We start from the raw sequence: 24504 nt of genomic DNA on the forward strand, positions 1-24504 counted from the left end.
TTCCAGCTTTACTGCTCGGATTACAGAATTAATGCAAGTACTAAAGGATTTAAATCAGGGCAAATATGAACGCACTATGGTCTCACAACAGGAAAAGGGTAAATATGAAGGCACTCAGTCACATATGTTTTTGCTGACATGACTTGATGCTTTAATACTTATTTTTCCATTTAATGTGTTGAAGGAGCACAAGACATTCCCTTGATACCTGGAATTGGAGAAATCATCAATACAGATAACATTATAAAGTATGTACAGGAAAGGGTTCTTTAGCACCATAAACATTTGTTAAACTACACAGTAGCCTTTCTCTTTCAGCTACATCTACTTAGTGTTTAATGTCAAACTATTCTCTTTTTATTAATTTCCTCTATAGATTTGATCATGTTCCTTTAGCAACGCCAAATGGAGATATCTTGATTCGAGACCTTAATTTTGAAGTAAGTTTTTACATGGTTGTATAAAAGCTTAAATCATCTTCAAAACGTGAACTGAGAAACTGTTGTCTGAATGTTTAAAAGAATTTTAAGGCTTCACTTAGTCTCTGAATCCACAAAATTGCTTTGAAAAGTAAGCCTTTGTAAAGGAAGACTGCGTTGGAGTAAGGTATTTTAAATTTCCAGTTACAGGATAAATCAGTACTAGGGGTGTAATATACAACATGATAAATATAAAAACAATACTGGATGTTGTATGTGAAAGTTGTTAAGAGTGGAAAACCTAAGAGTTCTCATCACACACATACTTTTTTTTTCTGTTTCTTCAATCTGGCATCCGTATGAGATGTTCACTGAACTTACTATGATAATCATTTCATGGTGAATGGGCATCAAATCACTGTGCTGTATACCTTAAACAGTACTGCACATCAGTGAGATCTCAGTATAATTGGAATAAAAAGTAAAAAGTCTTTGAAACAGAAATCTATTTTTATTTGACAGGACTTTAAAGTTTCAAATACTGCTATCAAAAAACCTTTTTGCAAATAAAGTCCCTTTCAAAAAAGCCATAGAAGATATAGATAATTGGAATCTTCACTGTAAGATGAATATTTAACCTTGCATATATAACATATTTATGAGTTGGTATTGTTTTGATGGTACAGGAAGATCTATACCTATAAAAACAAAATATAGTTTTTTATATTACTGATGAAAACCATGCGAGACCAGCACAGTAGCACTGCAGATTGCCCTTCACCCGAGACACAAGGCAGCTCGAGCCAAGTGAACTGTGATGCTGATTCACAAGTCTGTTAACCAAAAGAGCAGGCCAAATTAAAAAGCAAAAGCAAAACATGAGAATTATTGTATGATTTTATACGATTCTCACAGACCCAGGGGTTATTATTTTGTTTGTATCTATTGTGACTTTATGAATAGTTCACATCTGAAAATCTTGAAGATAGTAGTCAATGTCTATTACATGTGCTGTCTGTCTAGTTCCAGATAGCATTACTCTGGAATAACACTATCCAATAGAACTTTCTGAGATATGGAAATGGTCTGTATCTGCATTGTCCAGTATAGTAGCCACATGTGGCTATTGCACTCTTGAAATGTGGCTAGTACAGCTGAGGAACTGAATTTTAAATTTTTCTTAATTTTAATAAATTTGCCCTTAAATAGCCACATGTGACTAGTGGCTATTGTATTGGAAAGCACAATTCCAGAATTCTTCTCCACATTCTCTGTGTTCATGGCCCTCTGTAATTTGTGTTGTATATAGAGATTAGTTCCAATTGCTTGCCTTGAAGAATGTTGTCTGATAGTTTGTAAAATAGAAGTTGAGTTATTAGATTTATTTTCAAAGTGTTATTAGGTAAGTCTTCAGTTTTTCTACTTTTAGCGTGTATATTTATTATGTACATCTCCACTTTCTTTTTGAAAAACTATAAAACTGTAAAGTGTTAGTTTTGTAAAGTACTTGAGACTTACTCAGTATTGAATATTATATATTGTCATGTTTGTTTTAAAGCCAGGAAACACAAAGGGAAGTACCAAAAATGTGAATATGGTTGATAATGTTTAATGGCACAAGTATTACAGAAGTGTGTTTTTCATTTAGCCCTGGGTGCTACAGTCAAGTAGGCTCCATTGACAGAGTACGTGGCCACCGACAGGGCTTGGTAGCAGGAATAAACAGAGCTCAAAATCCCATCTTTGATAGATTTCCAGTAGCCCCTTTATTGTTATCACCCAGGCATAGAAAGAGCCATGAGATTTTCTCCATTGAAGAATCCTCTGGGCCCTTTCTCCTACTTTGCCTTACTTCTGTCTTTATGCAGCAGAGAGTACACCAGCAGCACAGATGCAGACATGTCTTGTGCCTGGTGAGGAGAGATTTGGGATCTGTGTGTACAGATACAGGAGAAAGTAGATCATGGTTTTGGTCTGCTCACTTTGTCATAAGGCGACCACACTACTGCTGTCCTTTTCATTCTAGTCCAAAGCCTGTCCCTTTAAAACCCTTATATTTGAATTTTAGTATACTTCTGGCCAGTCCTGGTAACTTCACTTTTTTAGCCTCAGAGAGGCCCTTACTTTTTTGCTTTTATTTTGGTTTCATTTTGGAAAGTCTTATTTTACAGTCCTGCTTGTGTAAGTTTTTTTAACTCTGTGATCGTATTCTATACCACTCTGACCTGTTCTATGATTCTCGTATTGTGTTCTTCTCCACTGGGAGCTTTCTTTGGCATCTGTCCTTTTGGTCCACTGTTAAAATCTTTTCTTCTGTCTGTTTCTGACTTAAGATATTTTAAGTTAGATTTGCCTTTTTCTCATTTATTTTGTCTTTTCCAACATTTGTTTAACGTAATTTTTAAAAAATTCAACGAACGTCTTTTTTTTTTTTTTTTAGCATCTGATTGTTTTCTTCCCATCTGGCTTGCTTGAAAATAAAGAAAAATATGTAGTTCAAAGCATTCGTTGCCCTAGTAAAGCAATACAGGATCCTCAGTTATAGAGTGTTCTTAAGAACTTGGTTTTCAGTGAAAGTTTATCCTTGGCTTTTAGTCGTAATTCAATCCGGGGCGGGGGCGGGGAAATACGGTTCTATAACTCTTTAATTTGGAATAATTATCACTGGCTTACCATGGCTGATGGCATAATTGGAAGTTTTGTCCAACATTATTATTATCGTGGAGTAAAGAAAAGTTAATGCTGAGTCTTAAGACATACGTGCATAAGAGTATCTAAGGATTTCAGTAACTTTAGCTATTATTTATACACATCATTACAAACTTGGTTTCTAGGTTTCCTGGCATGTTGCGCCAAATAATGTGGAGAGCTATAGGATGGCAGTGAAAACCACAATAAGTAGTTAGGTGCAGGAAAAAATACTTACGGCTAACATCATCTAGATAAATCAGGGTGATAGGGATCCATTTAATTAATAGTTCTCTGAACTTCAGGCACTCCTCAAGGCACCCCTATTATAATAGAGTACAGTTACTATATATAATGTATTATTAGGAATATTCACTATTTTCAATTGTATAGAAGCAAGAAGTATGTATTTAGAAGTCCATCAAAATGACTCTCTAGTTTCTCAGAGAAAGAGACCGCTCCTCATTTGGAAAAGTAATTCACAATAGCTCCTTCTCTAATATTGATATGCATAAGTTGTGGCATTTTGTTAGAGAGCAACTGTGGTAAAATGCACACAACATAAAATTTACCATTTTGACTATTTTTAAGTATACAGTGAAGTGGCAGTAAGTACATTTAGTGTATGGTCCAGCCGTCACCACTGTCTTCGCAGCAAACAGAAACCACCCATTATACAATAGCTCCTTTTTCTCCCCACCCCTCAGTCCCGCGTAACCTCTGTTCTACTTTGTGTCTCAATGAATTTGCCTATTCTGAGGACCTCATGTGAGTGGAGTCATCATATTTGTCCTTTTGTGTCTGGCATTTTTTGCATAACATCATGTCTTCAGGTTCATTCATGTGGCACATACAGAATCTCATTCCTTTTAAGGCTGAATGGTAATATTCCATTGTATGTATATGCCACGCTTTGTTGCTTCCACCTTTTGACTGGTGTGACTAATGCGTGTGGCTGGGTGTATTGCATCAGGAGAAGCTCCTTCAGTGGCTTACAGCGCCTGTAGGATTTGCCCGCTACTGCCCTGCCACCCCGTCTCCCCTCTGAGCTCAGTTCTCCCGTTCTCTCCCGCTCTTACTTCTTTAGCTCTTACTTCTTTTAAAAAACCTCTCTGATTTTTGAACAAGACAGGTGCATTCCTGCTCAGCTTTTGTAGCTCCTCTTTGTGGGTGGAAACTATAATGATCTTCCTCCAGATAAACTTCTAGTTTACTTCTTTTAAAAGTTTTGCCCAGTTGTCATTTTCAGTGAGGCCTGGCCTGACCAGCTTAAAAATGCAGCACCCCGCAACCCCTAGTTTTTTGTTTTTTTTTTTACCTTGATCTATTTTTTCCCCATTGTACTTATTTTCTAGCGTATTGTTTAATTTACTTATTTATTATGCATGTTCCTCATTGCCTGTGTCTCCCACTAGAATGTATACTGGTAAGGGTAAGGATTTTGGTGTGTTGTTGTTGTTTGGGGGTTTTTTTTGGTCTCTTTTACTCACTAATGTATCTGTATTGCCTTAGAACAGAGCCTGACACGTAGTATTCGATACATATTCATTGAGTTAAGTAATAGGAACCTAAGACTCAACAGTTTTTAAAAAGACAAGTTCCTAGCTGTGGAACAGCCAGGGTAATTCATCTCTCTCTGATGTGTTTCCTGCTGTGCTACATTGCTGTGAAGGCTAGAATTATGATCCAGGGTTTTTGATTCATCACAGGTTTGATTAACTCACATTATATTACCTTAGAACTCAATCCCTCTTGACATTTTTGCATTTAACTTCCATCTTTACATTCTTGCAGAACAGTTTGGTGAACTTATAAATATTTATAATATACATAGCCTTTGATGCAACTTATAATTTCTAAGAATCTGATCTATAGAAATTGTTCTCACTAGTGTATCAATTTGCTTGCTGACTTGGAGTTTCATTGCAGTATTATTAAAAAGCAAACAAAATGCAGATGACCTAAATAATTAACAAAAGGAGAGTATTTAGATAAATTTTGATACATCCTTACTATGGAATACAGTGCAGGCATTAAGAAAAGAATGGGGAGAATCTGAATATACTGACCTAAAAGAACATCTGTGATATATTGTTAAATAATAACAAGTTATAGAGTGGTATATATAGAACAGCTGCATTAAAAAAAATAGATTGTATATATACATAATTGCTGTTTTCAAGAATTCAAGCTTTAGCTCTTTGTATTCTGATTGAGATTTAAATTGATATCAATCAATAGTGGTTTTTAATGAGGAAAAGAAGTGACTGAGTAAAAATGGAAAGTAAACAAAAATAAAAGGCCTCTTCATCCATACCGTCTACTGCCTCTATCTAATATCACATCTGTAGACAAAGTGGAAAGCTTATCATTAGTTTATTTGACTCTGAGGAAATGTTCATTGTGTGTATATTCTATGTAATTAATTCATAGACTGATTTTTTTTCAGGTTCGATCTGGGGCCAACGTTCTAATCTGTGGTCCAAACGGCTGTGGAAAGAGTTCACTTTTCCGTGTTCTTGGTGAAGTAAGTAAAAGCTGGCCTTAGGGTTTTGCAGCCTTACTTTGCCGTGTCATCTGTACCACACTGGGAAGTTTACAACTGTTCCTCTTCCTCCTGTGCCTTTATAGTTATGGCCTCTTTTTGGAGGACGTCTAACTAAACCTGAGAGAGGAAAGTTATTTTATGTTCCTCAGGTAAGACCTTGCTTGAGCTATTTTATGATCTTTGGTTTAAAGCTCTTTTGTTTTTCATAAATTTACTTCTAATGATTTTTGCTTTTACTATCAGAGACCTTATATGACCCTTGGAACACTTCGAGACCAAGTGATATATCCAGATGGAAAGGAAGATCAGAAAAAGAAGGGGATTTCTGACCTCGTAAGGAAGTGTTTATATACTAGACTTACTGAAAACACTCCATTTCAGAGTCTTTATCTTAATCGATTAAGTATTTTAGATGCCAGGAGGTTAATCCTAACCTTTTGTAAAGAACTTCTAAAACCTTATCATTAATTATAACTTTTCAGGTTGTGGTAAGATGTTAACCATTTTGCTTAAATATGACTGTTGAATGTTTAATGTCATCTTTACACTATTATTTGTTTCCTCATTGTCCTCATCCCTTAATTGTGCACAATAATGTTATTCTTTTTAAGCTGCTAGATTTATTTTGTCAAAATTACTATAACTAGGCAGTAAAAGAGTTTTTGGTGTACCTTTCACATTCTTTGGTGAAATGTACCTTTTTTTAGTGACATTAGCAGTAGAATTATAGCAATTGTAGTTTCAAAAATAAAGCAAGACAGATAATGTTGGTTTATATTAAATACAATTTCATCTTTAATCATGTTGCTGAAAGGTGCTGAAGGAGTACTTAGATAATGTCCAGTTGAGTCATATCCTTGAACGTGAAGGTGGCTGGGACAGTGTTCAGGACTGGATGGATGTGCTAAGCGGTGGAGAGAAGCAAAGAATGGCGGTAAGTGTGCTCTGAAGACACTGCACAGCAATGCAGCTGGTTGCATGAAGTCCACTCTTAGAATCCAGCATTTTGGTAATCAAGGCATACCATTTTATTAATCTTTTTATTTATCAATGATTATAGTATAGTTGTTTATATGATAATAAAAGAATAATTTGCATGTAAATTTAGAATTCTGAAAAATTCATAAATATTCCCTTGAAAGGAAAAGATGCAGATCCAATTATATACCATTAATCTGTTTTTCTAAAAGTTAGGGGAACTTTGTAGCACATTGGTCCTGGTTGGGTTGTGAGATCCCTTTTAGTACTTTTTCCCCTGTAGACATCTCTCTGTCTTACTCAGGCTGTTCTCTCTAAAGTAGCTGAAGGTGTTAGAGATGTTTATTTTTATTCTCTGTTCTGTTCTTGCCCTTTCCCTCTATCATTATATGTATTCTTGTTTCAGAGCTCAGTATTTACTGCTTAAAGTTATTTAGAATTTCAAAAATTTCCTAATATAAAGAAACATTTGAAAGGAGTTGTTTTAGTTTTTCTGTAGTTGACTAAACTTACCCCAATCCAACATGGCTATAAAACACAGCATGTTAAGAGTGATTCGTGGAGTACTCTGTGAAGAGGGATAGCGTTTAAAGAGTCATTTTCTAACTAGTACCATAACTTGAGTAGATCCGGAGGAATTTTGAAGGGAGAGAGTGTAGACTTTGTGTAAATTAGAGAAAACCGCAGCCAAGGAAACATAGCAAAAGAGTTGGTGAATTGCTGAATTGCTTCTTCTCTGTCTTCAGATTATACCCAGCCTCAGGGTTGCCTCCCACTCTGTGAGGAACACGTTTTGCATGCTGTTTTCCCCCAGTTCATACCCATTCTTTATGAACTTAATATCAACCTAATATCATGATTCATTTGGCTAGTGCTATAAGGTGAAATTAATCTAGAGTGATGAATAAGTCATAAACAGAAGAGATACATCAGCAATTCTCAAAGTGGATATTGGGCTGGAGGAGTGAGAATTTGAAGTGATTGGGCATTATATTGAGTGAGTGGGTGACATGTCTTTTTCCTTCAGTACACTCATTTGGGTCCAGTACCATCAGCCAGGGTTGCTCCAGATAATATTATAGATTGGCTTGCTTTATTTCTTTGACTCATAGTCATCTTTTCTGCTCCACTATTCTTTCTTTAATATTTATTTGGCTACATGAGGTCTGAGTTGCAGCAAACAGAACCTTTAGTCACAGCATGAAAGATCTTTTTTTTAAGTTGCTGCATGCTAACTCTTAGTTGTGTTGTCTGGGGGTCTAGTTCCCTGCTCAGGGATAGAACCTGAGCCCCCCTGCATTTGGGAACATGAAGTCTTAGCCACTGGAACACCAGGGAAGTCCCTCTGCTCCGCTATTCCTTCCTCTTCCTCTTTAGTGATATATATATAGATTTTTTTTTCAATGAAAAAGTATATATGGTGGAAAAGTTGGAATATTTACAAAAGTATGAAGAAAGGCCCAAAGCCTCTTACCAGAGATTCCACCATCATAAGATTCTGAGTGTTTTTTTTGAGTCCGTTTTGTAATTATTTCTTTCACCTTATTGGCAGTTGTTCCCGTCCCTCAGAGTCACTGAGATCTCTCTAATATTGACCGTTGCTTTTCTCCAATTGATCAGGTCCCTTTTGACTCTGCCTTCTTTCCTATCCAGCACAGACTTACTAATCCAGGCCCTGGCACATAGGAGGTACAGAGGAGATATTTCTTAGATGAACAAGTGATCTCTTCCCCTTAACTTCCTTTCTCACTTTTTGTTTTCTCATATTATTTGAATACTGACCCCAAGAGCAGCTGTTTGCCTTGGCGTTTCTGTACGTGGGCTTCTGAGCACCGCTGGAAAAAAAGTCAGAGAAAGATGGATTGCTGCCACCGCACTCCCATGGTTTCCAGTCTTTCAGGCACTCACAGCATGTCTTGGCAGTCATTTTACTGATTTTTGTCCCTCTGTCTCATTTTTCATGGTAATCGTATGAAAACTACCAGTTTCAGGCCTTCTACCCCATTATTACCCCACCACCCTCAGCAGAATAACGCACCTCCTATTCCTTAAAGAAAAAAGAGAAGCTATTATTTCAGTTAAATGACAGCTAATCTTTATTGAGTGCTCCATAGGTGATAGGCAGCACGCCAGGCACTTTACACAGGTTATCTCACTTCATTCTCTCGGCAGTCCTGTGAGATGAGAGCTGCGAGAATCCCATTCCACAGAGGGAGCAGAACTGTAGAACAGTCAAGTGGCTTGCCAGGCAAAGATATCTAGTAAATGCTAAAGCTGGTAGAAGGCTGTGGGTGGCTTGTCAAGCTCAGGCAGCAGTATGACTGCAATGTTCATATTCTTCAAAATCTCCTTGCATTGCAATACCAAGTGGCTAACCACATAGTAGGAGAGAGAAAGACACATGATGAGAAAATTTCCATATGGTGTGGTAAGTGTGGAGACAAAGGAATGCAAAGCATTCCTTGGGAACACAGAGGAGGGGCATTTGAATGCTTTCAAATAACCGCTCCTCTTAATAACCTTGCACTGGGCTGTCCTGAACTCTTGTTTCCTCTGTTTGTGGAGGATATATCATCCTTCCTCTTGAGAAAGCCTAATTAGGCTAACTGTTTCCATCTGTGTTTTTGGACCCTCCCTCCTCCAACTTGATCACATCCCTTTCCTTCAGTTCTGCAACACCCTGACACACACACACACACACACACACACACCTATATTTAATTTCTTCTAGTCCTCTTTCCAGAGAAGGCAGTGGCACCCCACTCCAGTACTCTTGCCTGGAAAATCTCATGGACGGAGAAGCCTGGTAGGGTGCAGTCCATGGGGTCACTAAGAGTCGGACACGACTGAGCGACTTAACTTTCACTTTCCACTTTCATGCACTGGAGAAGGAAATGGCAACCCACTCCAGTGTTCTTGCCTGGAGAATCCCAGGGACGGGGGAGCCTGGTGGGCTGCCGTCTATGGGGTCGCAAAGTTGGACATGACTGAGGTGACTTAGCAGCAGCAGCAGCAGTCTTCTTTCAGAAAGATATTTTCAGGTCTCCGTGATCTAAAAACCAAACTCTCCCTTAACCAAAGTTCCCAGGTTGTCTATACCTTTCATTCTCTGCACAGCTGAACTTCTTGATAGTCTGTCCTTGCTGTTTCCCCTTCCTCACCCTTTATAAATAAAATGTAAACTCCAAGAAAGCTGTTGTGGTTATTCATTGATCAAATATTTGAATGTCTGCTATGCTATACAGGCGTTAGGTATGCAGGAGTGATTAAAACGGTGTCTTGGTTTTTGTGAGTATTACAGCCTAAGGGATAGACAAAGAAACAGACAATGTAGTTTATGCTGTGTGAAGAGCTACAGAGATGTTACAAAAGGGATCCCCTTGGGTTGGGAGGGATCAGGTAGGTTTGTCTGAGAAGGTGATGTTAAGCAGAAATTTGAATGATGCAGGGAACAGAGTGAGGCGTTTGAGACATGAGGAAAGTGGCACGTACTAAGCCTCTAAGGCCTATGACACCTTGTCTCCTGGTTGTTGAGAGGAGGTGATGGTGCTGGAATGTTGAGGTTAGAGAGTGAGTAGGAATAAGGTTGTGCAGCATCTTGTAGGTCATGGTAAGGAGTTTGGATTTTATTCTAAGCAAAATGGGAAGTCATTGAAGGGTTTTAAGTAGAAGGATGAAATTCTCACATTTCTGGAAGATCCTCTCTGATTACATGGAGAATTAAAGAGCCACAAAGGAGGAAGCAGGAAGCTATTTGTGGTTATCCAGGCAGGAGAAGATTGTGCTCTGGGCTGAGGGCATGATTGTAAGCTGGGGGAAAGTGAGTAGACGTCACAGGGCTGACTTGGACTAAAGATGAGGGTAGGGGAGGAGAAGACCAGGGAGGACTCACAGCTTTCTAGTTTGAGCAGCTGCTCTGAAGTGTTCAGTATGGGGTGAAGGAAACGGATGAATGGCTTTAAGGGGGAAATCTAGGAAATCCGTTGAGTTTTAGATGTTTAAAGTCTGTGAGTCCTGTAAGATTCCAAATAGATTAAATAGGAATTTTTATGTATCAACCTGGAAATTAGAACAGAAGTATGGGTGGGAGAGATATTTGGGGGAGTTTACAAATGTAAATAATATTTGAAATCATGAGATGTGAAAAGATCACTCAGAGAAACAAAACAGGAAAAACAGAAGAGGGCCTGGAAATTAACCCTCAGGGACCCCAACATTTAATGGTCCAGCGAAAGAGGAAACACTGGAAAAGAAACTTGAGAAAACAGCGTAAGATACTTGAAACGCCATGGTCTCACTCTCACTTTCTCAAGGAGGGAGTGGTCACCTGAATTCAGTGTTGCAGAGAAGATAAATTGGGCAAGGATAGAAAGTGCCCACTTTATATCATGGAGATTGGTGTTAGGAGGCAGATGACAATTTGGAATATTTGTTAGACAAAGGGTCAGGATAAATAATTCCTGGAAAATAAAATACATATGGAAAATAAACAGCAACATGTTCAGCATTCCTGCTAATCAAAGAAATGCTAAGCTGTAACAGTCTTGATATTAATTTTCACTTATAAAATTTACATAGACTTTTAAACATGAACATGCCCAATATTGACCACAGGTGTATATACAACATGTGTACTCAGACATTATTGGTAGGAATATACGTTCGCAACTTAATATTAGTTGGCATTACTTAAGCAGCAGACTGTTTAAAAATAGTCAGTTTTTGCATTGAGTTATCTATAGTCTGAATTCTAAGAGTTCATTAAAATGTGTATCCTCTAACCTTGTTTAGAGAATTTTTTAATATTAATTTAAAACTCGACTTCATCTCATAACAGTCAAGAGCTTTTGCTTTGCTCTTAACAGCATTTCCCATGTGTTACATTTTTCCCTTTGCTTGGGAAGACAATGAAAGCAATCAAGTTTCTTTATGTTGTTTTTGTTTCTGAGAAGTAAATTTTTTGAGTTAGAATATATTTCCTTCTTTGTTTACAAGAATATAAATGCATATTTAATTTAAAGTAAATCTGTTTTAGCTTACTAATTTTATGCAGTAGTGTGATGTTTGATTATCCAGAGTATTTCCTTTCATGCTTCAGATGGCAAGATTATTTTATCATAAGCCCCAGTTTGCTATTTTGGATGAATGTACAAGTGCCGTTAGTGTGGATGTGGAAGACTACATTTACAGTCACTGTCGAAAGGTAAGTGTGATAAATTCTCAGTCCCTGCTCCCAGTTTACTCTGTGTCCAGCCAAACATCTATCCAAAGAGAAGATTCCAAGTTATGAAGTGACAAAATTGCTATCAAAGGAAGGTATCTTGCCTTCATAAAGATTTTAAACTGATAAATAGATATGACTAAAAGAGAAAATTGTCAGTGAGTTCTGTATATAATTCTTTCTAGCCATGTGTTAGATATAAAATAAATATTAAAAATTTCCCCTTTTATCTCATTCCCTATCCTCAGTGTTAATAAACTGATATTTTCTTAATTTGTTCTATTAGCTTTACCTAAATATCATTTGTTTTTTTTAATAAAGAAAATTTTAAAAAATTTTTAATTAAAAAGATTGGCTAATTATTTGGCAACTTTTAATGTATCTATTTTTTTTGTCTGGCCTGGTCAATATTTTACTAGGGCTTCTTTTAGTATAGTAGTCTTTTTTTTTTTTAATCCATTTGTCTATAGGATTTTCAGATTGGAAGGTATTAAGAGGTGTTTGTGGAATTCTCTTATACATAAAACAGTGTAGTCTCTATTTGATTAGTGACTTAGAAGCTCCATGCAATTTCCTCTTATATCTAGCTGTAGGCTGCAAGTCCACATAAAATATACAATTCTCCTGTGTATAAATTCCATTTAAAAGAAAAAAATTCCTGTGGGGCCCCCAGTTGATAAATTGTATTCCTTAAATGGCACTTGAAAATGGATAAACATGAAATGAGGTATGAACTTAAGACTCCTTTACAGCTACAAAACCAGTACAAACTTACAAATTAAGTACAAAAGAAATTTTAAACAGTTTCAAAATGCAGCATTAGAAAGACATTTGATACTATTTTGCTGAAACTAAACTACTGGTTTGGATTTAATGTGAGGTCCAAATATAATATGAAGAGGTCCAGATCTTGTTTTGAATTTTGCTTATGTATTTTGACTTAAATAATTCTGTGATAAAGAATGCCTTCATTCAGTTGAGATCTGATCTAATTATTTTAGAATTATAAGAGAAATAATGTCTGAAGTAAGCTTTCAAAAATCACATCTGTGTTGCACCATTGAAATATATGTTTTATTAATAACTGCCAGTATACTTGTCATGCAGTTTCTGACCTGTCTGATAACCTTTCCTTTGGCACCCGAACTTATTACACATTAAAAGTTTTAAATGATACCAGTTTAAGTCATCACATGTACCAGCAGAAGTGTATACAGGAACCTAGGTACTTAAATTTCATGATAGAAGTGATAAGAAGAATATACTTACCCAAATTCTTTTTAATTCTCAAAATGAAAATAAGATTTGGAACTCATGGTGGAGATGTCCTGGTTACCCTAGCCTGTTTCTCAGCCTCGAGAGACCCATGTTGAGAAACCGTGATCCTAGAGCAGCGTTGCTCGGTCTCAGCGCTATTGACGTTTTGGGTGGATTATTCTTAGTTGTGGGAGGCTGTCCTCTGCTTTGTGGGATGTTTGGCAACATTTTTTATCTCAACTCATTAGATGTCTCTAGCACTGTTAGTTTTGACAATCAGAAGACCTTGAAATGTGTCCCCTACGGGGCGAAATATCCTGCCTCTTCTCCCTGGTTGAGAGTCACTGATCCAGAGCAACTAGCTACATCTCTTGATGTTGTTTTGAAAATCTGAAGAATGGTCCATAAACCCTAATTCACAGTCTAAAATCCAGTAAGCTTTTAAAACTGAAAAAGGTTTTTCATTGTTTTGTGGCGAGCTTACTGGGTAGCCAGAGCTGGCCTGAACTAACAGAAGATTTTTAAGCCCTTTTATTGATATTTATCTTACCGAATGTCCATGTCCATATGTGTTGCTGCAGAAACATTGATATGTTAATTTCAGAATTCTACCGCAGAACCCTCTGGGAGTGGTAAATGCTGCTTTTCCAAAATCTGAATTCTACGACATGTTCCAAAATAAGGAGTTCTAGTAAAGATTATACTGTATTTGAAAAACAGATTTATTGTAGGCAATACTATATTGATTTAATTTTCCTGATTTTGGCCTTTTGCTATTTTTACCATCTTTATGCTCTTTTCATATATTTTTCACAATAAAATAGAAAATATGCTAGGATATATGTTTTGTGCCCGAAACAAAATAATACATTAATTAAGCTATTAACTGTTAGGTTTTTTTTTTTTTCTTTCTTAGACTCTATTGATACTTGTTAGTTTTTATTATGTAGTTGAAGGCCTATACTTTGTGTTACTTTAAACATTTGGTGTCAGTTGATTTTTAACTATAGCTACTGAAGCCAGTCATCTTAACAGCTTAAATTATATAAACTAATTTAATTTGTAACTGTGTTATTGATGTAAACCTAAATCATTTTCCTTGTATTAGGTTGGCATTACCCTCTTCACTGTGTCACATAGAAAGTCTCTCTGGAAACACCATGAGGTTTGTATTTCTTATACCAAATGGTATAGTGAGAGTTTGTTTTATTTTCAAATGTGAATTTAGGTGATTATGACTTTAGATTTCTTGGTGTGTGTTCCATTATAGATATATAATTTAAGGGGAAAAGGTGATTCTAATTCATTGTTATAAAATAGCATTTTTATGAATATTATTGTAGTTGTCAATTTTGAGGGCTATAATATATATTAACATGGATAGTCTCTAGTTGTATAGGAAAGGTATTAGAGAACCAGTTAATGATTCTCCAGTTTTATAAATCACTGTTACATAGTGAACTGACTAAAATGTACATAATCTGATCACAGCCTTTTCTTACCATTCTCTATTGACCAAAAGGAAAGAGAGTCTTAAGAAGGATCAGATGGCAAAAAGTTTAGGGACAGCTTTAGTAGAAATCAGGACTACAAGGAGGAAACTATAATGTTAGCAGTTTATCATCACACACTATAATAAAATAGAATTCATTAAGTGGTCACTCTAATTTACAAAGATACTACAGTGAGTTTTACAGCAGTTCAGGTTCTCCAGCAGTGTCATAGTGCCATTCTCTCTCCTAATGTAAAATGATCAACCCTGAAGAATAAACCTAGCTTAGTTCATTTTTTCTTTCTTTCCTTTTTTTCTTTCTTTCTCCCTGCTTACTTTCTCTAGCTCTTTTTCTTTCTTCCTCCCTCCTTCTCTTTTTTTCTCTCTTTCTTTCCTTCCTCCTTTCCTTCCTAAATGATACAGAATTTCAGGTGAAAGAAAGGGTGTGAGGTAAGGCTATCTTGTCCCATAAAATACACCTTTTTTAAAAAAAAGCCAAATACTGGGGTAAGTGTTATGAGGGGTGTAGAGTACTGTCTTTGGTCTCAGGAATATTATGGTCCAAATGATAGTGTACAGATGGTTAAATGAAGACCATGGAATTTGAAGTCAGAATACCAGGGTTTAGGCAACACTGTTTCTGACACTGTTTCCTCTGTATAATAGAGTTACTGATCCTTGCCCAGCTGTCTCATAGGTTACCATGAGGATCAGATGTAGTTTGCATGAAAGCTCTTAATAAACTTTAATGAAATTGTGTATAGCTGTTGACTTTTAAAGATAGTTTTATAATGGCACATTATAATTTTCCCATTTTTGTTAATTGAATGGAAGACTAACTGGATATCAAGGCAGTTTAAAATGTATCCAAGCCTTTGTGTTTTCACAGAAGTTCATAAACATTGCAACCATAGGATGGTGAGAGGACTGGGCTTTCCCCTTTCCTCTTCTCCTGGAGGTGTAGACAAGTAGCAGAGTAACCATCGGATCAGTGACCATGGGATGGAGGGGGTGACACAAAGAACTGCAGTATTGAGTCCAAAATAGCTTAAACTAACAATATGGAAAACTGGAAAAAAGAAGATCTTTTCAGTAAACAAAAAAACCACTAAATCAAACAGAAGGCTTTGTAGCTGCTATCCTAAGCATCTTTGTAGGATGGAATTATATGGGCTCTTTTCCTCCTTTGCCAAGTCAACAAATGAACAAAAAGCCTTAAGTTAGAGGATCTGAACTGATCTGGGAAGCCAGCTAAAGTAAATGTTTTAGAGGCTGTCCTATCTGATGGGCTTGCACGTAGTGCAGTTGCACCTCTGTTGACCAGGTCCTTGGTTGTGGAGTGACAGAAGCATTCTAATTTGTGGGATGCTTACAGATTTGGTTCCTTTCAAATGAATAAGGAAGTCTGGTATTTTAGTTCTCATAATGGAAAGTGCTATATCCACTACAAGCAGAGGTATTTTGTGACTATTTTTAAAAAGAGCAGACTTTGTCATTTAGTCTTTCCTTGGAAAATGGTATCCATTTCTGAGTATAAACTTCCGAAAATTTTAGTGGCTTCAAATGCTTGTTACCAGTCATTTTCTTGTATGATAACCTCTACATAAATTTCTGACTGAAAGAAGATTCTCATTTATTGATTTCTTTCTCCCTTCTTTCCTGTAGTACTACCTGCATATGGATGGCAGAGGCAATTATGAATTCAAACAGATAACAGAAGATACAGTTGAATTTGGCTCCTAGAACCCAGAGAACTGTATTGTACCAGCTTCAATGAAATAATTACACAATACAATTAGAAATACAAAGTACATTGTAAAATGAAGTTGAGCTTGTTTTTTAAAACAAAGCAACAAATTAGGTACCAAATAATCAAGAACAAGTTATTGAAACATTTAATATTATATAGGATATTGCTAATTGTGTATATGTTGGTTTAATTATTAATATGTACTAAGAATGTCCTTATTCTTGTGGTTAAAAACCTGCCTAAATTAAATTGGGCTTAAATCAGTGTAACCTGATTCATCCTGGGATGTAAACCATTTGAAGTCAGCTACTTTGACTTTTATGGCTCTATGTTTTCCTTCAATGAAGAACCCTATTTAAAACTGGGGTCATCACTTGTCCTGTTCTAACCAGAGTCTTGAGTTTCATTTTCTCATGTCCCATGATAGCGGGAAACAAATCACAGTGTTTTATCAAAATGTGCATCTTGGCATAATGGCATTTATGATACCGTGGCAGAGTTCTTGGGCTGCCACAGTTATCCTCATTCCTTGCATATATCTTGGGGTACCCTGGACTCCAGGAAAGCCATTTGAATTTTCTTTGCCTAAGTAATAAATATGCCCCTCACAGTCTTCAGTATTGAGTTGTCTTGGGGGTTCTTTGTGATGATGCAACGAAAGTACATGTGCATTCTTGCTTACAGGGCAGGGTTACTGTGTTTCCACCTCGTCTTCTCAGTGATTGGGATATTAAGACACAAAATCCTTACATGTCAAGCTCAAAGTCTTCTCAGATTTTTAGAATTTTTAATGAATTAAGTGGATTTGTGTATGTTAGAAGCCCATTCATTAGATGCATGGTGGTTACATGGTGTTAAACTCCAGATGAGCCTTAAGAATGCACTACATGAAGTGAAGCGCTGAGTATGCGACGTTATCACTGTCTTTGACCGTGACTGTGTGTTTAAGAAGTATGTTATAAAATTATGCACGTGGGTGAATTATGTTTCCTGAGGCACTGGTTTATCTCTGTGAATCTTTAATAACTTTTTTATATTTGGGTTATTATATTGAACTGTATCCTAAGAGAAATCAATTTTATCTCAGCAAACCACCATTAATGACTATGTGTATTATCTGCACAGGGAGCACTGCACTTGAGTATTATCAATAAGCTAGATATGAAGTCAGGTTTATCAAACTGGGATTCAGAAAGGGGCTTTTTATATTCTTGTTTTTGCATAACTGGTTTTGGTTTTTTTGCAGAATTAACTCTAAGAATCACCAACTACCGAAGTAAAACTTGTACTGATTCCATAATACATGACATTCAGTTTTTACAACTTCTGTTTAGCAAACTTGTATACTTATTTTCTGTTCAGATTAAAAAAGAATCAGATATCCTATACAATCTTTGCTCATCCTTTTTATTCTGGTGTATAACTCCTAGATAGTTCATACAGAGTTCATACAGTCTTGACTTGAAAAATACAAAAATAAAAATTCAGAGGGCCTTTTTGGCACCCAGTGTCTCATTTTTAAAAAGTTTTATCAAATGTGGTTTTATTGAAATGAATTCCTTTTCAGAAAAGTCATGAAAAAACCTTAGGTGTACTTCACAAATGCTACCAAATAGTCAGGGGATCTTGAAAGATCATATCAGCCCTAGGGAAGATTTTATGACATGGGGGAAGTTTCAGATTATCAGATTTCTAAGTTACCCTAAACCTACCAATAGAAATATTTTCCTAACTGCCCTGTTATTCCTCTCACGATCAAAAAAAAGTTTCTCCTTGATTTTTTCTTCCCTATAAATTAAAAATTGCCTCACCATTTGAGGTGTGAAAGAAGATCCCTTCCCTGGAGAATCACCATGTACATTAACTTGATAGTTCTAGCTGCTACTGCTAAGTCACCTCAGTCATGTCCGACTCTGTGCGATCCCATAGACGGCAGCCCACCAGGCTCCCCCATCCCTGGGACTCTCCAGGCAAGAACACTGGAGTGGGTTGCCATTTCCTTCTCCAATGCATGAAAGTGAAAAGTGAAAGGGAAGTCGCTCAGTCATGTCTGACTCTTAGCGACCCCATGGACTGCAGCCTACCAGGCTCCTCCATCCATGGGATTTTCCAGGCAAGAGTACTGGAGTGGGGTGCCATCACCTTCTCCATGATAGTTCTAGGAAGACTTACAATAAAGGAATCCAGTGTTTCCAGGATGTGATTGACCATGGGACATCTTTTTCCACATAATTCCTGTTAGCATCATCCATAGACTGCAGTGGGAAATAAATGGCAGTTTAATCTGCAAATAGATGGGGAAACAGTGGAAACAGTGAAATACTTTATTTTTTGAGGCTGCAAAATCGCTGAAGATGGTGACTGCAGCCATGAAATTAAAAGATGCTTACTCCTTGGAAGAAAAGTTATGACCAACCTAGACAGCACATTCAAAACCAGAGACATTACTTTGCCAACAAAGGTCCATCTAGTCAAAGCTATGATTTTTCTAGTACATGTATGGATATGAGAGTTGGACTATAAAGAAAGCTGAGTGCCAAAGAATTGATGCTTTTGAACTGTGGTGTTGGAGAAGACTCTTGAGAATCCCTTGGACTGCAAGGAGATCCAACCAGTCCATCCTAAAGGAAATCAGTCGTGAATATTCATTGGAAGGACTGATGCTGCAGCTGAAACTCCAGTACTTTGGCCACCTGGTGCGAAGAGCTGACTCATTTGAAAAGTCCCTGATGCTGGGAAAGACTAAAGGCAGGAGAAGGGGACGACAAGAGGATGAGATGGTTGGATGGCATCACCGACTCAATGGACATGAGTTTGGTAAACTCCGGGAGTTGGTGATGGACAGGGAGGCCTGGCGTGCTGCAGTCCATGGTCGCAAAGAGTTGGACACGACTGAGTGACTGAACTGAACTAACTGAAGCTAAAGATAAGAGCATTCATCCATGAGCAACACTGCATATCAAGTTTATCACTTGGTTCTCGTAAAAAGCTTCTACTTTTATATGAGAAAACAGGGATGTAAACAACTAGCATTGTATGCTGTGCACTAACAGAATAGCAGGTGCCTGGGGTTTGCCTCTATAGGGGAGGTAAAATTTTATTTCTACCCTCTTAGAGGTAAAATTCAAGTTTTATGGGAGCCCTTGAAAGGAAGCCCCAAAGTAGTGGCAAAATTAAAGCCGATGATGCTGCAAAGAGAGGTGACTGTGGAAAAGTAACTGTGGAGAGCCTAGAAGAAAGTAACCATTATTTTAATAAGGGTTGTATAGAATTCTGTCAGCCTCAACATCCTGTCCTTGGAAAGAGAGTTATTTTCCTTCTGGTGTAGGAAGGACATCTTGTCTATGGGGGTTTTACTTCCTATTTTTAGGAAGAAAGGGGGAAGAGTCAGAGTGACCTTCCTGCACCAGCTGTTTTAAGTGCCTTTAACCCAAACTAGTCCTTATTGCAAAGTGGGTATTTTGGGATGACAAATCCTGCCACCCTTCACCTCCACCCTACTTAACGATTAGCATTTGACTTAAAACTGTGGTGGTGATATAACATCTGTCATTTCCTTATGTAATTTCTTAACTTTTAAATTTGATGTGTAAAACCATAATTTGCCTAAAAACAATGGATTTTCTTCTAGTGGATGGACTTCAGCATTGTTAACTGTAGGAAACGGTTTACATTTTTCCCTATGTCAGTTATTTTTCCTTTGTGAAGAATTGAAATGCTCTAACCTGTAAACAAGCATGTCACTTAATAAATTCTAGGAGCAGAAATTAGTGAATAACAGCCCCTCCCCATGCCCTGAGGGCAACCATTTTTAACTTCTAATTGTTTTGTGGTGGTTTTTATTTTTTAGATAGTGTGTTACATAACTGTTTTTTTTTTTTTTACATAACTTTTAAAATTTATCAGTTTTAGGCGTTCCCTACTGCCTGTATTCCTGTCACACCCACCACATATAGTTAAATCATTTGAAAAAATTTGTAAACACTTTATTGCAATATAATATGTAAACAGAAAAGCCCATAAATCTTAGGCTCATTGAATTTTTAGAACGTGTTCGTGCTCATTACCATCCCCACCCAGATCAAGAAACAGGACATCGTCACACTTCAAGGCCACCTTCATGTCTTCGTTCAATCATGACTGTAAAAACCATTTTATTTAGCCTTATAAACTTGGTACCTATTTTCGAGCTTCATATTGTAATTAAATACCCTTCGTGTATGTTTTCTTTCCGTCAGCCTTGTGAAAATGACTGATACATTTTAGATGTGACAGTAGTGCCTTCGCTTTTATTTGCTGTATAATATTATATGAATAGATGACACTTCATGAATCTTACCGTCAGTGGGCATTGTGCTTTCTCTTTGGAGCTATTACAAATAGTTCCTATAAACCTTATGCATGTGTTTTGGTGCACATACGTATTCATTTTTGGAATGTAATGTATTCAGCTTGGGTACGTACACCACCACCAAACTGTTCACTGAAGTGCCATTTTGATGTTCCCACTGTAAGTGTATGAGACTCTGTTTTCCCAGTCCTTGGTATTATGAATGCTTTTTTATTTATGTACTTTCAGCCATCAACAGTAAATCATCATGGTTTCATTTTGCATTTCCCTGACCAGTAACAAGATTGAACTCATTTCATGTTTCCATTTGGATAGCCTCCTTTTTGAAGGGGCCATTTAAATCTTTGGGCCTCCTTTTATGAATTGTCCTATTGATGTTAGAGATTTATATATATTCTGAACATGAGTCCTTTATTAGATGAATGTTTAAATATCAAAGTAGACTCTTAAAATTTGCCAGATCTACATGTTTATTGTTTATTTGACAACTATACTATAAGATGGTTATAATGATCCCCAGAAAGGTAAGTTAAGACTCATATCACCAAGTAAATTATTCGGCTTATATAAAAAGTAAATGGCAGACCAACAATTTGAATTCTGAATTGTCTGATTACAAAACAAGCTGGTCCTTCTTAATTATCTGCTTTATACATAGTAGTGTGTATATGTTAATCCCAAATTCCTGATTTATCCCTCTCCCTGCAACCTGCCCTTTTGGGTAACCGTAAGTTTGTTTTATATGTTTGTGAGTCTAGGTTTTGTAAATAATTTCATTTGTATCATTTTTGTAGATTTCACATATTAATCATATATATTTGTCTTTCTCTGACTGACTTCACTTAGTTTGATGATCTCTGTGTTGTAACAAATGGTGTTATTTCATTCTTTATGTCTGAGTAATATTCTGTGGTATATATGTACCACATTTTATTTATCCTTTGCTCTGTCCATGGGCGTTTAGGTAGCTTCCCTGTCTTGGCTATTGTAAATAATGCTGCAGTGAACATTGAGATGCATGTATATTTTCAAATTATGGTATATGTTCTTTGGAAAAATGTCTGTCTGGATCTTCTGCCCACTTTTTGGATTAAGTTGTTTGTTTTGATACTGAGCTGCATGAACTGTTTGTATATTTTGGAGATTAATCCCTTGTTGGTCACATGGCTTGCACCTATTTTCTCCCATTCTATAGTTTTATCTTTTCATTTTGTGTGTGGTTTCCTTTGCTTTGTAAAAACTTTTAAGTTGAATTAGGACCCATTAGTTTATGTTTGTCTTTATTTTCGTACTCTTAGAAGTGAATCCAAAAAGATATTTCTGCAATTTGTGTCAGAGTGTCCTGCCTATGTTTCCTCTGAGTATTTTATAGTATCCAGTCTTACATTTTGGTCTTTAATCCATTCTGAGTTTATTTTTGTATATAGTGTTAGAGAATGTTCTAATTTCATTCTTTCACATATAGTTGTCCAGTTTTTCCAGTACCACTTACTGAAGAGAATAACTTTTCTCCACTGTACATTCCTGCCTCCTTTGTTTTAGATTAATTTGAGCGTAGGTGCTTAGGTTTATGATTGTTTTGCTAGTGTCTTAATTTCAAAGGCATTTCCATTTGTACTCTCCTCACAGTACCGAAGAATTGATGCTTTTAAACTTTGGTATTGGAGAAGACTCGAGAGTCCCTTGGACTGCAAGGAGATCCAACCAGTCCATTCTAAAGGAGATCAGTCCTGGGTGTTCTTTGGAAGGACTGATGCTAAAGCTGAAACTCCAATACTTTAGCCACCTCATGTGAAGAGTTGACTCATTGGGAAAGACCCTGATGCTGAGAGGGATCGGGGGCAGGAGGAGAAGGGGATGACACAGGATGAGATGGCTGGATGGCATCACCGACTCATGGACATCAGTCTGAGTGAACTCCGGGAGTTGGTGATGGACAGGGAGGCCTGGTGTGCTGCGGTTCATGGGGTCGCAAAGAGTCAGACACAACTGAGCGACTGAACTGAACTGAACGCAACGCAGTTTTGATATCACACTTGTGTGTGGATGATTCCTGCTTTTACTGTATGTTTGCCTTTACTAGTGAGCTTTCCCGTTCATAATTTTCTTGTTTGTAGCTGTGGTCTTGTCTTTCCTACTTAGGAAAGTTCTTTTAGCATTTGTTGGGAAGCTGATTTGGTGGTGCTGAATTCGCTTGGATTTTTCCTGTTTGTAAAGCTTTCAGTTTCTCTGTTGAATCTGAATGAGAACCTTGCTGGGTAGAGTATTCTTGGTTGTAGGTCTTCTCCTTTTGTCAGTATAAAAAATATTGTGCCACTTCCTGGTAGGCTGCAGTTTCTGCTGCAAAATCAGCTGATAGCCTTATGGGGATTCCCTTATATAGTATTTGTTGCTTTTGCCTGTTGCTTTTAATGTTTTTTCTTTAACTTTTGTTGTTTAATTTCTTTAATGTTGTCTTTGATTTTTGTCAAGTTGATTATTATGTGTCTCGGCATGTTCTTTTTTTGGATTTATCGTGTATGGGGCTCTCTGTGCTTCTTGGACTTGGGTGGCTGTGTCCTTTCCCACGCTAGGGAAGTTTTCAGCTACTATGTCTTTGGGTATTTTTTTTCAGGCTCTTTCTCTCTTTTCCTTTGGGACCTCTATTATGTGAATGTTGGTGCATTCAAGTGTGTCCCAGAGGTCTCTTAAACTGTCCTCATTGGTTTTCATTCTGTGTTCTTTATTCTGTTCCACAGCAGTAATTTCCATCATTCTGTCTTCCAGCTCACTTATCCATGGTTCTGCCTCATTTATTCTGCTATCGATTCCTTTTTGTGTATTTTTCATTTCAATTATTGTATTGTTCAACTGTTCTTTATATCTTCTAGCTCTTTGTTAAGCATTGCTTCTGTCTTCTCAGTCTGTGCCCCCATTCTTTCTCCAAAATCTCGGATCATCTTTACACTCATTGCTCTTGAGTTCTTTTTCAGGTAATTATCTCTGCTTCACTTCGTTATTCTTCCAGGGTTTTGTCTTGTTCCTTCATCTGGAGCATATTCCTCTGCTGTCTCATTTTGTCTAACTTTCTGTGTGTGTGACCGACCTCCTGTCCTGGGAATGCAGGGTTGTAGGTCCTTTTGCTTCTGGTGTCTGCCTCTTGCTGGGTGAGGCTGATCTAGAAACTTGTGTAGGCTTCTTAGTGGGAAGCACTAGTGCCTGCCCACTGGTGGGTGGAGCTGAGTCTTGTCTGTCTCTCCAGTGGGCAGTGCTGTGTCAACAGGTGTGTTTGCAGATGGCTGTGGACTCAGGAAGATTTTAGGCAGCCTGTCCCGTCTCACCCTATTTGTTGTCTACCTGAGGTGTCCCAGCACTGGCACCTGTGGGCTGTTGGGGGTGCCTCCGCCACTGGTGTCCTTGTCCCCACAATGAACCGTAGCTGCATCCTGCCCCTACATCTCCCAGAGTCCTTCCAAGACCACGAGGTGCTTCTGGCCCAGGCTCCTAGGAAGTCGCTGCTTTCCCCCTGGGTCCCGTGCACATGAGATTTGTGTGTACCCTCCAAGAGTGGATTTTCTGCTTCCCCTTGTCCTGTAAAGTTCCTTTCATCAAGCCCCTCTGGCCTTCCAAACCAGATGCTCTGAGGGCTCCTCTACCTGATGCCAGACCCCCAGCCTGGGAAGCCTGATGGGGGCTCAGAACTCTAACTCCTGTGAGAGAAGCTCTGTGATAAAAGTATTTTCCAGCTTGTGGGTCGCCCACCTGGGAGGTATGGGATTCGATTAGGCCCCAGATCTCTCCTGCTGTCTCACTGTGGCTGC

General features: G+C 37.5%; 1 protein-coding gene across 1 annotated transcript in view; it reads left to right on the forward strand.

The window, feature by feature from the left end:
• Nucleotides 1-17739, forward strand: part of ABCD3 (ATP binding cassette subfamily D member 3) — an 80812-nt gene extending 63073 nt beyond the window's left edge. The window contains exons 14-23 of the mRNA XM_018045789.1: nucleotides 7-98; nucleotides 185-248; nucleotides 377-440; nucleotides 5557-5634; nucleotides 5739-5804; nucleotides 5899-5988; nucleotides 6470-6589; nucleotides 11732-11836; nucleotides 14220-14276; nucleotides 16269-17739. Of these exons, the coding sequence (XP_017901278.1) occupies nucleotides 7-98; nucleotides 185-248; nucleotides 377-440; nucleotides 5557-5634; nucleotides 5739-5804; nucleotides 5899-5988; nucleotides 6470-6589; nucleotides 11732-11836; nucleotides 14220-14276; nucleotides 16269-16346 (814 nt within the window). The 3' untranslated portion in view covers nucleotides 16347-17739. The remainder of the gene's footprint in view (nucleotides 1-6; nucleotides 99-184; nucleotides 249-376; nucleotides 441-5556; nucleotides 5635-5738; nucleotides 5805-5898; nucleotides 5989-6469; nucleotides 6590-11731; nucleotides 11837-14219; nucleotides 14277-16268) is intronic.

This window comes from Capra hircus, chromosome 3 (genome assembly GCF_001704415.2).
Source record: "Capra hircus breed San Clemente chromosome 3, ASM170441v1, whole genome shotgun sequence".
Classification (NCBI taxonomy): Eukaryota; Metazoa; Chordata; class Mammalia; order Artiodactyla; family Bovidae; genus Capra; species Capra hircus.